Genomic DNA, 17,410 nt, shown 5'->3' with positions numbered 1-17,410 from the left:
CATATTTAAGAACGGCACTATAATATGATAGTGACCTTTATCTTTGCGTCAAGATTCGAAAGTTAAAAGCAACAATTTTTATATTTTTTAACAAAAAAAAAACAACAACCGAGGAAAAACAAAACATCACCTCAATATTGTTACGCCATTTGCCGTAATAAACTTCTCCGAAGTTCCCTTGGCCCAGTTTCCTGATGAGCTGTATCTCGACCCGGGGTATCTCCCACTTGTCCCGCAGCTCGGGCCCGAGGTCCCACATCTGAGGCTCGGGCTTGGGGCACGGCCGCGCTAGCACGTGGCACAGACCTAGCGCGTTTTCTGGAACATCATAAGTATCTTTTATTTAGATAGCGTTTTTTGTGAGTATGGGTTAAGACATGGTTATGAGTTATGTAGTATTTAATTTTTTGAGATAAGGCAAATGTTTTACTAATATTTAGAAAGTAGGTAAAGAAAGGTTAGAAAATGTTAATGGTGTTATCTTAAGAAAATATGAGTGGTAGAATTGTGCGTCAAGAATTACTGATTAGAAAAGGCGTTTTGTCTACTTTAGTGAACTAAAACAGATGATCAACCAAACAAATAAAAGTCAACTCACTCGTATACGACATGACAAGCGCTGGCAAACTGGGGAAGGTCTGATTTGTTGCGATGTAGAAGCCTCCATTATCCAGAGGTTTAATTTTGTAGTGTTTGACATGATATCCTCTCCCCTCCTCCCAATCCTTGACGCTGAGGCTGAAGCCGTGAGGGTTGTGCTCCGCGGGCCTGACGAGGAACGTCCCCCGAGGGTTGGAGTCAGCCAGCAGCAGCTTGTCAGCCTCCTTCCGCGACACGTGCGGGAAGAACCAACTGCAACATGATGATTGCCTTTAGCGGAAAGTCGCCGATTAATAACGAGAAGGGAGGATCAACCCTGTCACCATTTTTGTTGTTATTGCTGCTCTTGGGAATTAGGAAGCTGGAAACCTGCCATCATCACTAAAATAAAGATTGTTAAAGTTGTGAAAGCGAGCAGACTCTCTCGTACACATTAGCAACAAGTCCTTCATTAAGTGGCGATGGTAGGTCCCTTTAGTGTTAGCCATACTTTGTACAATTTTGGAGTCCGCGACCAGAGGGCCAGCCAGTCTGCTCCATATCCAGTAGTAAAAATCCGACATAATCCGCCTAGAGATCTAAATCGAATGTGGATAAGATTAAAGTTACACCAGCTATTAAAAAGCGCTTAAGTTATGTTAATAGTTATTACAATAGTAATGATTGGTGAGGTCGTTTCTAAACGAAAAGATTCAGAATGTTTAGTATTCTCCTAAATCAAATTCTTAAAGCAAAATTAATTAAAAACAGCAAGTTCAAACATAAAACAAAATACTCTCTATCAGTGTTCGTTTGCTATTTATTTGCTCGAATTCCTGAAAATCATTTCGTAGGGAAATGGTACGTAGAACGTCGGGATGCGAATAAAAATAAGACGTTAAATCATACGAGAGGAAGGAGGAAGCGAGCTGCGATAATTAAATTCTATGTTAGGATAGCCTGTACGAAACATTATGTACATTTCAGGGTAGTATGTATTTGGGATGGAATATTCTGGACGGGAAATTAATGTGCGTGGGTGAAGGAATGTAATAAGTTTTCGTTATTATTCTTTCTGGACTATGTTGAATATTTATGCTACGGCACTATAAATAGTTTTCACGCTATTTCTAGAACTACTATTTTTTGAGGTCCAGTTATAAAAAAAGATTGCACTTTTATGCAATATTGTAGAGACTTGACTACTTTCTTGGCAAAAAAGGCGTCTCGTTCGTTTAGCGGTGCATAAAGATTTTAGTTAGCTAGTCCGTAATATACAGGATTAAGGGGGTTATACAACCTTTCTCTTACATTAGCCTCGTAGTTTTAGTATATACAATCCTTAATGATGTTCTAAACCAGCAAGCCAAAATAATAGCACTCACTCTTCACATTCCACGGAGCTTTCTTCGGCGACGAAGTTGACTGGAACAAGTCCCTCTCTCCTGGTGGTCAGATGGAGGACTCTCCACCAGTCAGGTTCTGCATCGCTGAGGACTTCCATGCGGTCGCCCTTGCGGAAGGAGATGTCGGAGTCCGCTCTGGCTGTGTACGCACATAGTGCTTTGACGACCCGACGACCGCCATTTGTTATACCTGGAATTTTGAGGTGAAGATTTAGTGTTGGTTTTACAATCGTCCCTAATGGACTCTAAAAAGCCGCCGATATGATCCATTCTTATATCAGACATTACATATTAGTTTATTGGTCCTTTTTTTGGATGGGAATTCATGAAATGACTTCTTCCGCTTCGACTTGAGCGGAAGGGTGTGTCAGACTTCTACTCTATAACCAACCCATCATCCTTCCTTTGTTCTTCGTTTACCGGGGCCACGGTAACCCTTTCGGACAATCCGGCTGCCCCGGCAGAAGTTTATTTATCCTGGTTTTAGGTTTCGACGGGCAAATGAAACCTCTTAAAATTTCTCTAACTTAGGTAAATCTGAAATACCTCAAAAGCTGCTGTGGTTAGCAGCCATCATCAGGTTGGTTTCTATTTTTATTCCCCCTCTATTAAGCAAGTCTTACACATTAGGCACTACCTAAAATAAATAGATACTTAATACATGACAGATACTCACATTTGCCTGGATTCCGTGTGCGTACGATGTCAGCTTGTGGTCTCGCTAGGACTCTTGTGTTCGGTTCGCCTGTGTACCGCGTCTCCAACGACGAGGGGCATGCTGTGAAGCCAGCCTCGTTCTTAAACGCTGGGTATACTGCAATAATGGTATTAACATGTTAGTAATTAATCTAGGGAAAAACTAGAGGGACTATGACTAAAAAAAATAATTAGTCCCTCGGATCGATTTCAGAGCAATATGGGATACTTATTTTTCTTTTATGGCGTAAACAGAAAATTGACATGATAAAGTTAGTTGAAATTCCACACACACTTGTCAGTACATTTTCTACCGACTAGTGACGTTATTTGCTCTTACTTCGAAACGACATAACGCATCACCACCTCTGATGCGTTATGTCTTTGTAATTTTTATATTAATATCATAATTTTATAAATATTTAAAATCATTTATATTAAGATAATCATAATAGAGTTTATAATATAAACTTGTAACAAATAATAAATATATATGATGTAAGAATTGTCTATTGTTATGTCAACCCTTCCGTACTGCTATATGATACAACTCGTAAATAATAACAGTATAAGTTTAGTTCAATAAAACACTTCTACTTATACAACTATTCTGCTATGATGGTATATTTTCATCACGATAATCGAAATAATGCAGTCACGCACACAACCGATTACGCAAATCGGATCAACAGTTTAATTTAATTATATGCTTAACAATTGTATTTACTTATGTTACGTTTGTGTTGGGCAACACATTTCCCAAGTATCATAACAGCTATTGGTATTCTAATGCAATCATTGACCTTTCTTACGATTAATTAATAACATCGAATCTGTTATTGCTTGATTTATTTGAACATTGAAGCGTAGTTGATGCTGTTTCTAAACAATACTGTGACCTCAAAGCCACATGTAAGTAGTACTAAACGCAAATAATTGTGATGCTTGCTTTTAAGATCGTGTGAATAAATCTTTTTTGCTATTGTTCTTCTCAAGGAGATTAGTACTTTTGGCTGTATAAAAGGATCTGGGTTTTTCTTTGTTTTAGAATAATGGTCTGGGGTTTTACAACTAACTTTTAAACTAAGATTTTTGCCATTTTTAAAAAGAGACCCTGCTCTATGTAATGTAAAACGCCGAACGCTTTCGGAATTAAAACCGTCTTTGCTTTACTTTAAGATTTAGTCCTGAAACCCCAGGCTGTGGTTGTTGAACCCAGAATATTATTTTCATCATCATTCTAGTCTTTTCCCAACTGTTATGGAACTATGACCAACAGTTTCAAGTGTAACTTAACCCGTGATCGACCATTTGTGGAACTGTAACAAGGCCACGAAGCTCCTTTTCCCAGAATATACTTTATCTTTATTATTAAAGAGAGCCGTGAAGCGGATAATATTTTCTATTAAATACAAAGGCAAAATTTTAAACCATCAGTCGCTGACTCATCGTCATCCTCCTAGCCTATTCCCAATTACGCTGGGGTCGGCTTTCAGTCTAACCGGATTCAGCTAAGTACCTTCCAGTGTTTAACAATGAGCGACTGCCTATCTGACCTCCTCAACCATATACCTGGGCAACATTATCCCGTACTTAGATCAGTCGCTGACTAAGACCACGAATTTATGTTTTAGTGATTATAATGATTTCTATTGTTAATGATTGTTATGTTGCCAGTTTTGGTGTGTTATTATGTGTGTGTCATTCGTATGTAGGTGGTCGTTAGATGAGTCAGTTTGTAGATAAGCACTCGTTGACCAGTTACTATTGTAGCTGTAGATGAGAAACAATTCAACGGAAGATTGCTCTGAGTGTAACTTAGGTTAATATATTCTTGTATAATACAAGTCTGTGTATATTTGGATACTGAATGATACTATAACAAATAACTAAAGTTTAAATAAAAATGCTTTTCAAAAAGTTTTAGAAGTTATGACAGTAGAATTTAATAGTTTTAGAACATACATTTCGCAGTCGAAGTTTTCTAATTTAAGTACAACTATTTGAGTTGTGTTTAATATTGTTGTAATATTCGTATTAGTATTAAGCGTAAAGTTTAACTGATTATTCTGATTTCTTGGAATAATAGACTAAACTTTGAGCATATTGATTTAGCTACTGAAATATAACATAATTTTTAGAAACACCACATATTTTTGTATTGATCTCTCGGTTCATGAGTCCGACTCGCACTTGGTCGATTTTTAGAGTAAATATGTTAAAATATAATAAGAAGGGCTTCAGTAGTAACTTTAAGGTAAGAATATCAAAGGGAGCATAGTAATAGTTTATGAAAAATATATGTTCATAAAATATGTTCATTTCTCTTAAATAATCCTATTCAAATCGCTGTCAAAAATAAGAGGTGGAATAAGAACTCGTTTCGCGCGTGTCAAGCCTCGTGAAAAGTAGGGGTTTCTAAGTCGTTATTTATTGTTAAAAGCAATAAGAAATCCAATTTATTTTCTTTAAGAAATAGTTTCGGATAATACGCGAGTCGCGACTGTAAATATATTTTGCAGTTGTTTCGGAAGAGTTATTAGTCAAACTGTTTGTAGGGAACTGGGGCATAGATTTAAATATTGAGGAGGACATTTTTTGTATACGTGGAAATGAACATTTTGTCGTAATTTTTTGGTTGAAACGGAACCCTATTACTACGGCACAGTCTGTCTTTCTGTCACCAAGCTGTATGTCAAGAATTCTCAAGTCAAGAAAATTGAAATTTTCATACGATGTATTTCTTTTGCTTCAATAACAACAAATAATCGAAGTAAAGCAACGTTTATAACCATGACCAGTGATCAATCTTTTTCTCCCAAGAGGTATTATCTAACATAATGTTTACGTAGTCATATAACTAATCAACAGGTATGTTAAGAAGGTAAAGTAGGTCAAAGATTACGAGTAATACCTATGCCTTATCATAATCGTTTACAAAAGGGCGCCATCCATGGAGTCCCCCATGGCGTAAATAAACATTGAATACGACATTTATACAAATTACTGAAATTTTAGCAAAATATTAGAGATATTTAAGGATCCTTACAATGAAAGGTATTGGAATAATATACGGTTCTAAAACATGACTCTATTAAAACTGCATGCTTTGGCAGAAACAACTTTAAATAAATACTTTTCTGCTTGTTCCCTAGTTTACATTCTGAAACAGAAAGGGCTTTTGATGCGCGAAAAAAAAATATTAACTATGAAACGTTTACGGCTTATAAAACATTCTGTCAGCTAAAATCGTGGCTGCTGTATCATACAGCAGCCACGATTAAAGCAGCTGACGATTGAAATCTGAACACAGTCATCCAGAAGCAATATCATGTTTATATGTGTTAATACATTGTAAATCAAAGTATATAGAGTAAGAAGTAAACATTTCCAAGTGATATAACTCACCCAGAGGTCTATCTGGGTCATGACGGCGGCTGCAGCACTTGTTACCCATGGCGCGGCCCGCCGGTCCCGCCGCGCCAAGCCACTTCTGTAATAAAAAGAAAAATAACATTAACGACATGGAAAAGATATATTAACCCTTACTGCTAAATGGAGATTCTTTGATTTAAAATATACGTTAACATTTAGTATATCGAGCCTCTTTTTCTGGGAATTGAGGAAGTTCAGTTATTATACATTGCCAATAAAATATGATTGAATATTTACAAACTCGGGCGATTTTAAATAATGTCGTTGAAAATCGACGTTTTAGCACAGTTTTAGAGCTTGATTCTGAACTAAAACTCCCTGATATAAAACGAGGTTGATTTTTGTTCAAGGTTAGCTTTACCTAAATAATTGGTTGTGGACATTAAGGTTTACAAAGTTTTTCTAAACATAAGACATGCCAGTTCTGTATTAGCTAAATGAATAGGCAGCTCTGCCCCTAAAACTTTCCTTGATATTGAAAGAAAAAGTTTATTCCCTAAATCGAGTAAATATCACATTTACAAGACAATTCTAGCTTTCCTAAATTAACATTTCCTAGCTGGCTACCCTGTGAAGAAACATAGAAACTCAACAAAACTCAGGGATAGTCTTTTTTCAACTTGAAAGAATAGAGCAAAGAGCAGTCTAATACAAATTGCTTTTTAAGCACTACGCATTTGTCCCCTTAGAGCGGAATAGCCCGAAGAACGACAGTTACGTTAAATGTCCATTATTGGTCTTTAGATGAATTTATTGTACTAGCATTGGACATTTAGCTGTTTTAATTTAGGTCAACATTATGTATTTATATTATGTAACACTTTTTTTTTGTTGACGCTTATTTAAAATACTGCAAAAACACAAACAATTAGGAAAGCTGATTTTCTTTTTTAAACTGGGGGAAGTCTAATGGACTTCTTCGCTATGGCATTAGTATTTCACCCTTTCCTTCTACCTGAGACCATGGGGACGCCATGCAAACTACATTGCGAAGAAATACCCCGAACTATGTTTATCAAGACTTAAATGCTTGAAAATAAATGTGTTTTCGAACATGAATGGTGGTTGTTACTTAGGAAGTTGACTCTATTATCACAGTTCGAAGTAAGTGGGTTACGCTAGCAATGTTATCTAAACTGATAATAAAGAAAACAACGGAGAAATAATGGGAACATACGTATATTTTTGTTTTTGACCCCAGCGAAAAAGCTCTATGTATATCGAACCAATAATTTTCATGTAATTGTAATGTATTGTAAAATATGACTACTTCATTAAATAAACACATTTAATAAATAAACCATTGTTCGACGGGAAATTCATTCAATAATCTTTATTATTGTTTATCATTGGCTTTTACTCGCTATTTAATTTTAAAACAGAGTTATATATAAAAATAATCACCACGATTGTTTAGCTCAGTATCTAAACTTATGGAGTCAAGTACATCGTAATTTTAAGTTATTGTTATTAAATCGACTGTATATGAGACAATGAATTCATGAAATCTTATTATCGTTTTATTTTTTACACGAACTGGCGAAATTTAGATGAGATGGGATCAAAGAACGCATTGACGTCATATTATGTAGTACCTAGTTTGTTTCTACTAACATATGATTATTAATTAAAACTTTGCACTGTTTACTGTACCAACAGCTAACATGATATTATTTTATGTAAGTACGAAATAACTTTAGAAACATGGAAACTCATGTACCTACTGTGTTTTTAGCCAGTGCATATTTGACGTTTATTATTAATTCTTGTGCTAAAGTCATTCTCAATAAATTCTTCAAGATTCTGACATTCAAAGGCGTATCTAGTGTCAGTCACACAAGAGTATAAATGCGAAAACGTGTGTGTGTACGCCCAAAAGAACAGATTGTCATAAAATTTGCAATGGGGTAGCGGTCACCTTTGATTCACACCTATTTTTATCCCACTTCGTTAAGGAAAGTTTTTTTTGCAACTATAAACAACATCCAAGCGAGCAAAACAGCAAGCATATACAAATACAGACCAGTACCAGCTGAATTAGTTTTGCCGTAACCAGTCAGTATACGAATAAAAGGAAGAGACCTTTAAATTCAACGAATACCCCACAACAAGAACGTAATCAGCTGGAGACCAACCCAAGAACCACATCATTACTACAAGACTCTACATAAGTAAAGGCTCAACACCTGTTTCATATGAATCAGCGTAAAAAAGAATAGTTTATTGATTGACCCTCAGAGCTCGCTATTGAAATATTTCGAAACGGACTCGACGAAGACGATTCATTCATAGCTCTGAGTTACTGAGAAACGCAGCGCAGGTAATAACTTTGAGTGTTAACGAATTTACCGTTTTACTGTATTTTGATGCAGAGCTTACCGCCACGCCAAAGTAATAAGCAGTGGTTGTGTAAGAGAGTTCGCGAGTACACAAGGAAAATGAAATGTTTTAGATAAAAAAAATGGGATAGATAAATTTCGAGTTTAGATTAGTACTCGTATAAGCAATTTCCTGCTATCAGAACCCTATGAAAACAAATCCTTTTTCAATATTTATAGAAAATGCATGAAATATAACATCACTTTGCATGACCATTTTTGAGAATAGTCGACGTATTGTTATATAAATTGTTTATCGAAAACATTATAAATCATTCATTACACGTAAGTTCTTGTATGCATTGAAAACGTGGTAACAGTTCAAGTTAAGCAGAAAAAATAGTCAATTTATCATCAAATTATTTTAGTCGGTTTAATGTATTCTGGGTAAAATATTCCCGTGTTAATTGTTAATAATTGTTATTTACAAGACTTCCTACATTAGGGGTAAAACGGTCTCGTCATCGTTATCAGCTGGTGCTAATGAACTTGCCTGATAAACGCAGGAGCGATAACTCTTATAGCAGTCACAGTTGCACTTACTGAGATACGGCATAACTTTGAGGAATATCGTTGAAAATTATGTTCGTATGTTTAATACATTCTAATGATGATAATTTAGGTTAATGCAATAAGATTTTAAATCAGTCATGTGCGAGTCTGACTTGCGATACTGAGGGTTGCGTACAAGTAGTCAAAAAGTCAATAAACAAACCGATTGGATGAACAAAAATTGTGAGTAGGTCCTACTGTCAGATATATGTGTCATCCACCACAAAAGTATGACCGTTAAAATCCTTGCCTGACGTCGATTATCAGTTTTAGTATTTTTTGATAAAGTTGCATCAGAAATATATGATTTGTGGAAATTTCAACTGTCTACCTATCACGGTTCATGAAATCCTGTCAAGGAGCCCTAAATATTTCCTAGCAAAACTTAGACGCTTAAGAGCAGTTATATTAAAAAAGAAAACATTACAATAAGTATAATGATGCAAATAAATATAATAGGCAATTCTAAAATAACATTATCACCTACAGGTCACAATAAAGGATAATTAATTATTGAACATTTAACATTATACATACAAAACTATTAAATTAAGGAAAATAGTTTTATTTGAGTTTATAAACGGTACTAGTTGCCTTTGTACTAAATGATTCGAAATCACTTTCCTATATCATATCAGTAACAAAATCTGTATTTAAAAATAACTTTCATGTAATATTAAATGTTTTATTGATAGAAGATCTAAATTTCGCATGATTCAGAAGTTCCTCATATTTATAATCGATTTGATCAACCTTTTGAATCATAGTTAATTGAATATACATATGTAGTTGTATTATATACAGTACATGGAGTAAATTATTGAAAACAAACAGTATTGAAGACAACCTTGCTATAATAGTTATGCCTACAACTCAAGTCATGGGGTGCGAGGGCTTCTAAAACCATTCATTAATTATTATCCTCAGTAATTGCTGTGTTACCAGTTATTTATAGTTAAAAATTGTTATTATAATCCGAAAATGCAAATAAATAATATTGTCAATCCTATGGCAATATAAATGCAACACTGTAAGACGAAAAACGATATTAAAAATCCTGTTTTAAGATTCACCGAAATCATATCAGATTTCTTCCACTCCGGAACTGCCTGGGGGTTTATCGAACTGTCACCGCCTAAAACCAATGGGATGCTTTCCTTTCCTTCTATTTTTCCTGTCTCCAGACATATTGGGAACAATCTTGTAACGTTACTCCGATGTGGAGGCGTGTCTACCAACCTAAAAACTTCAGATACTTCCCAGTCGTGATCAGTGAGTTATGAATCATGTAGGATACAAGCATTGACACTTAATTACATGGAAGTCCAATAAAGCTTATCGATATCAGTGTTCTAGTTAAACTGGTTGAACGCAGTTCCCACGGCTTTGGTCGTGATAACAAGTGATGTATCGGAGCGATCGTTGTTTGCCAATGATAGTAGTGATTTATAATGCCAAACACTTATCTCGGCAAATGGGGGAAAGTTGGTTGAATGATAAGCTTTCTGTGTCAATCGATATTTTTGATGAGGGGATTGATGATACAGCAATTATTTCAGATAGCCCTATATATGAATATATAGACTTTGTCTGCGGCTTTCCCGTGTTACAGTTATTGCGGTAAAAGTAGCCTATTTCCTGGAGTTCAAGCTTAGTAAAACGGTTGAGCAGTTTAGCAATGACACGTAAAAGCGTGACTTTTACATTCAACGTATTAGTTACACCTACTGATAGATATCATTTTTTTATCTCAACCACTCAACAGAATTTGTCTACAATTTTTGTAGTAGCCACATTGTTTCAAATGCCTAATTTTGTCATGACCTAACTGTTATCCTTTTCCCATGCTTAAGGAGTTCGAGAACCTCTCGATAGCTTAACAACGAACCTACCTTGAATAATGAAGACATGTGGTATCAATGTAACGGTCTGACGGCTTAAGGTTCCGGTTTTTTGTTAGATTAAAATGGCCGGTTGCCACCTGACGCGTGACGTCACATCATATGTTTATACCGGCTTAAGTACGCAGGTGACATGTAACGATATACTGATGTAGGTATTGAGTGAATTAAGTACATTCAGTGGGCTACGTTTATCAAGGGAACTCTAATGGTCTGTGAATCCGACAGGTGAAGTTTGTTGTATATATGACTGCTTTGCCCAAAATGTTGTAGTAAATTAGATTGTCTGTTAACTTTATATTTTGAAGGCAGCAATAACGTTGTAGAATTTGTAACTTTTCGGACAGTTTTATCATTACTCACTTATCCTCTTTTTAGCTTATTTTATCCTAAGGATAAATCTCTTTGATGGATCAAATTGACCATAAGCTTCAACGGAGACAGTCGTTTAACATTTAAAACGATACTAAATCTGCTTCTTTAAAGAAACTCTTTATTGCGTAAATAATTCTACTTCTTTATGGTTACGAATTGTTGAATCGAAACCAGAATGATTACTCTGGTGTCGATCCATCCATTCGTAAATGATCGCTTCGCTTCACTCGAAGACTTCTGTTTTACGAGGTCATACTTAGATTCGACATGGATTAGGAATTTTAATTGCCATGTAGTTTATAGAGCCATTATTGCTTCGCTTAACGTTTCATTAAAGTTTGCGATCAATAAAGTTTAGATGTTATCACCATGACTGTTAAGTTGGACTACGTCTATTGCAACGAAGTGCCTTAAATAATCGTTAGTGCGTTGAAATAAAGACGTACATATGTATATCTCTATACATCCATCGGTATAATTCTAATTATTCTAAATAGCCGTCATCTGTGGTAAGATATTTCTATTAGATTTTAGGATGTCCTTCATCCAGATTACTTAAAAAAAAAAAAACATTTAAATAAAGATTATTTATTTGGAAATTTTGCCACTGATATCTTAAATCATAGAACAAACAATGTAATCAGCGATCTCGATTCTATTTTTGACATTCCTGATACGGACAATCTAAATACACATCTCTGTATTAGGGAAATTAAATTAGATATTATTGGAGTAAACCAATTAGGTATATATCTAATCTATAATTATGGATAATAGACTTAAGTGTTTCCTAATACATAACAGGGGTACTAAAAAGTGTTTATGCTATACACTAACTGCAGGTTACTACTTGAAAAGGTAAGCAATATTGGTGTATTTTTGTCTAAAACCGAATTCAAAATTGAAACGAAGAAATGTCGAACAACAATAAAGATTGAATCGGATTGAATAATCAAATATACACTTCAAATAATCTGATGTCCAGGGGCCTACCAAATCTTAAGCTGAGGTTGTTGCAGTTGTGGAAGGGAGATGCCACTCTACGCTGTATAGTGCGCTGTCTCGCTTACACAAGTAACAGTCGTCGCAAAACCAAGTTACGGAAATGTTTGATGTGTTAGAAGCTACGAAATACATGTTATTCTTTCGGTCAAGTATCAAATAAGGTAACCTTATGATATTACGGCTTTGTAACTCAACCGTCAACTGGTTTAGGGTTACACGTCCGCGCCGTCGCCGTGATACGATGTTATCAAAATGTTTTCCTTATAAGTACGGAATTCGTAGTTAATTCGGAAAGCACTCGGCATCGTTCGTTTTGTCAACAATCACTTGTCGCGTATAGAATACACAATAACATCCGGCTAATACATATCGATGCGTTGAATGGAACATTAATGAAATTATCGTTAACTTTTGAAATTCTTAATAAAATTCCGATGTTCTTTTGTTACGGACTTATGATGAACTCTTTTGGTATTCGTGGCGGTTTTTCTAGGTATCAGAGTCTATTTTTAAACTTGATATCAATGCCTTCCCACCTTTGTTTGATTCTCATCAACATCCATGCATATAAATTGATTTAAAATTCTAGTATTCATCACGCAATTTTTAAGCAGTAATTTTGAAGTAGAAATATGTGCAGTGAAAAAATACAAGGAAAACAGTAGTACAATTTTTTTATTTTCAAATTATTTTATTATACTTACTAATAAAAAAGAAGAATCAGACGTACAAAAACTAAATGGAGGCCCAATGTTAATAAACACTGCCGATACGGAAGACGATAGCATACAATGCGATAAAACCATCTTAGTTACGCATGAGTTACTTCATATATTTTTAACTGACCATTAAATAAGCGGAAACATAAAACAGAATTAAGAAACTTCTACAAAAAAATCATCCGAGTTAATGTCAAGACTCAATAAAATAACCTTCAGTAAAGTGAAACATAAAGGTGTGGACAGCTCGGGTCCCAACGTCCCCAAGCACAATACAGTCTAACAATCCATTTTTCAGCGTCATTGCCACGTTGCCCTCGACTAGGGAAGGCAGTGGAGTAAACAGTAACAGCTTATCGATAAATTGCAACCAACTACGACGGTCGTAGCGCTCGGGAACCGATTTACACACAACACACCAAACAAATTGACTGCGAGAGATCGATTGCCGGCGGATAAACACGCTTACATTGCTATCGACTGGATACGCCAATAAAGATAATCGTGCTTCGAACAAGATGGAAAAACTCGACATCACGACTACAACACTACAGGCGGCTGTTCAACGCAATTCTCACAGATTTTAATTAAGAAGTCGAGTTCCATTAGCTGACGGTCGAGTCTTTATTTTCATTAAAATGCTTTGCGTTAGTTAATTGTCATTTTTATTACGAATTAGAAGTTGCTTTAATAACTGAGGTTTAGAGTCGTTTATCATAAACGAAATTGCGTGGCAGCGAACAATAAACCTTAGGCCTAAAATAATTATGATAAATTTTAGGGAAATGCTAATTTACAAAGGCTAGGTAGCTTCGAGGGTAAAAAGTCTTAGGGAACAAGGGAAGACGTCTTTTAAGGAAATGTATTCAAGATGTTTGATAGGTCTTAAAAGCTTTGTGTTGAAGAAGAAAGTGAAGGTGATGGTGCGAAGCAGGATGCGGGGGACGAGACGCCCTAGACACCTGTTGCTGCCAATCAATAACACCACCAACGCACCATTGTTCCCGTGAACCAACGTCTAGTCGCCACCATAGCCGAACAGACTCAAACTATTTCGAACAAAAATTTTAAACGAATCTACGAGGTATCATATTTTAAATTAACTTCATGATGGGTTTAATAAAAACTATTCATTTATCAGCTAACTATGAAAACACATTATGACACCGCGGAAACTAACAAAAACAAAGGCATTATCAAACAACATAAAGTAAATCTATGTCCCTAACCGATTGTATTAAGCCTCAAAGGACAATAAAAGGGCTTACCGGAACCTTGTTCAAACAACGGCTTTAGATACGAGGATAATCAATACCCAAAATGTTGAATGAACGACGAGACGCAGTCGGTAAAAATAAAACTGAAAATAAGATGTATTTAAACGGTTTCAAAGTGCTCTTGAATATTGGAATTTCGATATTTCAAAGGCAGATTTACGCCTGTTAATATAAACCAATTTTTAGGCAGTTTGGAAAAATTTTAGCAGAGAAAAGTTAATTCGCCCGTCGCGCATGTACCGAGGCCGGTCAATAACCCAGGCGGGCGGAATCTTGAACTTGAACCACAAAGCGAATACGGAAACACCTATATTTTTTATTCGCTACCCAATATCGAATGACAAATGCGTAGCTTGATCTTATATGAATTGATACGTTACAGTCCCTATAAATCAGGAAGAATAAATGTAAGATAATCAACCGAATAAAGAAAGATACATACAGACTTAAATGTGGTAATGGTTAATTGATCTCTTGATTTACCTTTACACATAGAACATTTTTTTTTTGTATTTTCCAAAACAAAGGCGACGCGGAAAATTCACGGGTAATTCCACAATTGCGGTTTACGTCAAATTCCACAAATATATTACGACCATACGAATAGGTCATATTTTTTGTCCTCTAAAAATTAACTATTATGCATTCAGTATAATTATATAAATTATTCATTAATGAGGCTGTCAGTCAAAGTGTGTGTAAGAAGAATGAATTTTCACACGTTTTTTTAAATTCTGGATGAGTGTTCAAATTGTACTGTAGGTAGCTAAGTTTTATTAAGTTCTTCGATACGTGTTCTGAACGTTGAAGTGATAAATTCTGTCGGCTTTTCTGAGAGGAATCTTGTAAATCGCACATGATGATATTATGTGGTTTGTGTTTCACCACAAATGAAGGAAGTAACATGAGATTTAGTCGTCGTTAGTTACGTGTAACAACGGCATGCCAATGTCTTAATCGTGAATAAGAATGTTATCATAGATTTTACATAACATATCGCGAAACACAAGTTGGTGGTTACAGTGTAGTGGTTATTTCAATAACTTGTTAAATTAAGCAATTGGTCTCAGGCGTGTAACGCGAAATGTTTGCAATTGTGGTATTTCATGCATAAACACCAGGCCACGATCGCAAAAAAAATGAATAATTAATTTTAATTTCGGTTCTCAAAGCGTTCTTTACATTTTTTATTTTATTATAATAATTTTAAATGAGTGTTAGTGCGTCTCTTCTTTTGAACTTGACAATGATTTGTATTTAAAGGACGTTGAGTCGTCAAGCACAGCTGTGGCTTACACAATGGGCTGGTTGCCTGCACTGAATGTTGTTATGGTTAAAGTGCTCGCTATTTTACAGAAACACGCTTTTATGTGAAACACGAGGATAATAGACCCGGGACAACAGCATTGATACGATAATAAAATTATTATTCACAAAGAATTAATTTAGTCTTCGATAAGCGCTACTTACAGTTAGGCAAAGAATTAACCAACAACTGGTATTTTAATGCAATATTTTGCCTGAATCAACATATAAACAGGTCTCAATAAATTAGATGCAAATTCAATTTACAACACTAAATAGCTATTACGCCAAGTAATATCGCAGAAATTAATTTTCATTGCATAACGCCTTCATGGCGTGGATTATAAATTCCTCGTGTAACGACTACATAAAATAGTTATTCAATAGAATCGTGTTAAATGTGTAAAGTTTATGCAATAATCGAGATTTTTATACGAAGTCTTCGTTCTTTAGAGGATAGGTAGAGATTGATTCACGATGCTCCAGCCGTCATTTGTTTTTTGTTTCCCTAGTTACAAATCTTGGCGAGAGTAGCTCTCAGTTCTTAACTGAGACTTTTTAACTAGCATGAAAGCTTTTAGGTCGAAGAAGTGTTGGAAACGAGCAATTTATCCGCGAGTGGCATCCTAACTGGCCTGAATTATTTACCAAACTTCGTTCATGGCTGTTACTTTTCAAGTGTTATATTTAGCAGCTGCGAAGAAACGAGAATAGAATAGAACCTTTACTCTTTTTGTGAGCGCTTTGGGATATAAAATAAATCACTGGTGAAATCCTTTTTCTTTCGGGTCGGTACTTCATATTTTTTCGGTTTGGCTAGACACTTTTTTGGGCTATAGTTCTGTAAAATATGTATTAGGGTTAACAAACTAGAGTTCGTTTTGGCACGATGGTACAACATACAGAGGTCACAAAACAGAACAACTATTTCTTAGACAAGTTGATCTTTTATTTCTTAGATCCATCGGATTCATTAACAAAGAGATGCAAAACGAAGAAAAACGGTAGACGAACATAATATCAGTCCATTGTTTACATTTGGCGGTGCTCAAGTAAGTTCCACTAGACAATCTGTTCAGCGGAGCGTGTAAACACAAAGTATGAAATAGGAAGCTGACGAAGTAACAGACGCCTTTGATTATGCAGGAAACACTGTATGGGTACTCTTTTATAATAAGCATATGTAATGAGGAAGGATCGCCGATAGATTTCTTTGGTGTTATTGAACCTTAGATGACTAGGGTAGAGTAACCTGTGGAATTCGAGACATTTTATTACCCAAAAACATTATTTTGGGACTAGTTTCCTAAATTTTAGACATAGGCACGTTTCTAAAAGATTTTATTCACAGTAATTCTCAGTCGGGAATACATCGGTATAAACTTTCTACTTGCTCTACCTCCGAAGTCCTCTTATCAAGAACATGATAATCCAATTTTTTAAGTGTATTTTATCAGGAGAATCAAATCAACAACAACTGATATACCGTAATGTTCAAAGCATTGGATAGTAATCTGAGATCCGGATCTGTCTGTAATAACGTAGATAACATATGTACCGGCATTGCGTATAATAAGAACATGCCCAACCAAACTTTTCAGACCGAAAGAACTGGGTTTTGAAATAATTCCAAATTATAAAGATTTTTCTCCAGTACTCTGGTAATTTGTTCATCTAAATGCTGAATAGAATGTTTTTGTAAGCTATTTGAATTATAAAATGAAAAGAAATTGGACAATGAGCTTGGTGATATTATTTGTAATTCTGAATGTTTACACTACT

At 35.3% G+C, this 17,410-nt stretch overlaps 1 protein-coding gene across 6 annotated transcripts in view; it reads right to left on the bottom strand.

Moving 5' to 3' along the window:
• The window catches only part of LOC113497265 (tyrosine-protein kinase Src64B), a 65,757-nt gene that overhangs the window by 2,018 nt on the left and 46,329 nt on the right, over positions 1–17,410 (bottom strand). For 5 of the 6 annotated variants that reach the window (XM_026876741.1, XM_026876766.1, XM_026876756.1 and 2 more), the window contains 5 exons: positions 6,090–6,174; positions 2,662–2,799; positions 1,965–2,175; positions 599–852; positions 131–318 (listed from right to left, as the gene is read on the bottom strand). In XM_026876741.1, the coding sequence (XP_026732542.1) occupies positions 131–318; positions 599–852; positions 1,965–2,175; positions 2,662–2,799; positions 6,090–6,138 (840 nt within the window). In that variant the 5' untranslated portion in view covers positions 6,139–6,174. The remainder of the gene's footprint in view (positions 1–130; positions 319–598; positions 853–1,964; positions 2,176–2,661; positions 2,800–6,089; positions 6,175–17,410) is intronic. The other variant, XM_026876784.1, reaches the window with a different exon arrangement.

This window comes from Trichoplusia ni, chromosome 1 (assembly GCF_003590095.1).
Source record: "Trichoplusia ni isolate ovarian cell line Hi5 chromosome 1, tn1, whole genome shotgun sequence".
Lineage (NCBI taxonomy): Eukaryota > Metazoa > Arthropoda > Insecta > Lepidoptera > Noctuidae > Trichoplusia > Trichoplusia ni.
The sequence above is the reverse complement of the archived record's forward strand: the minus strand, read 5'-3'. Positions and strand labels throughout refer to the sequence as shown.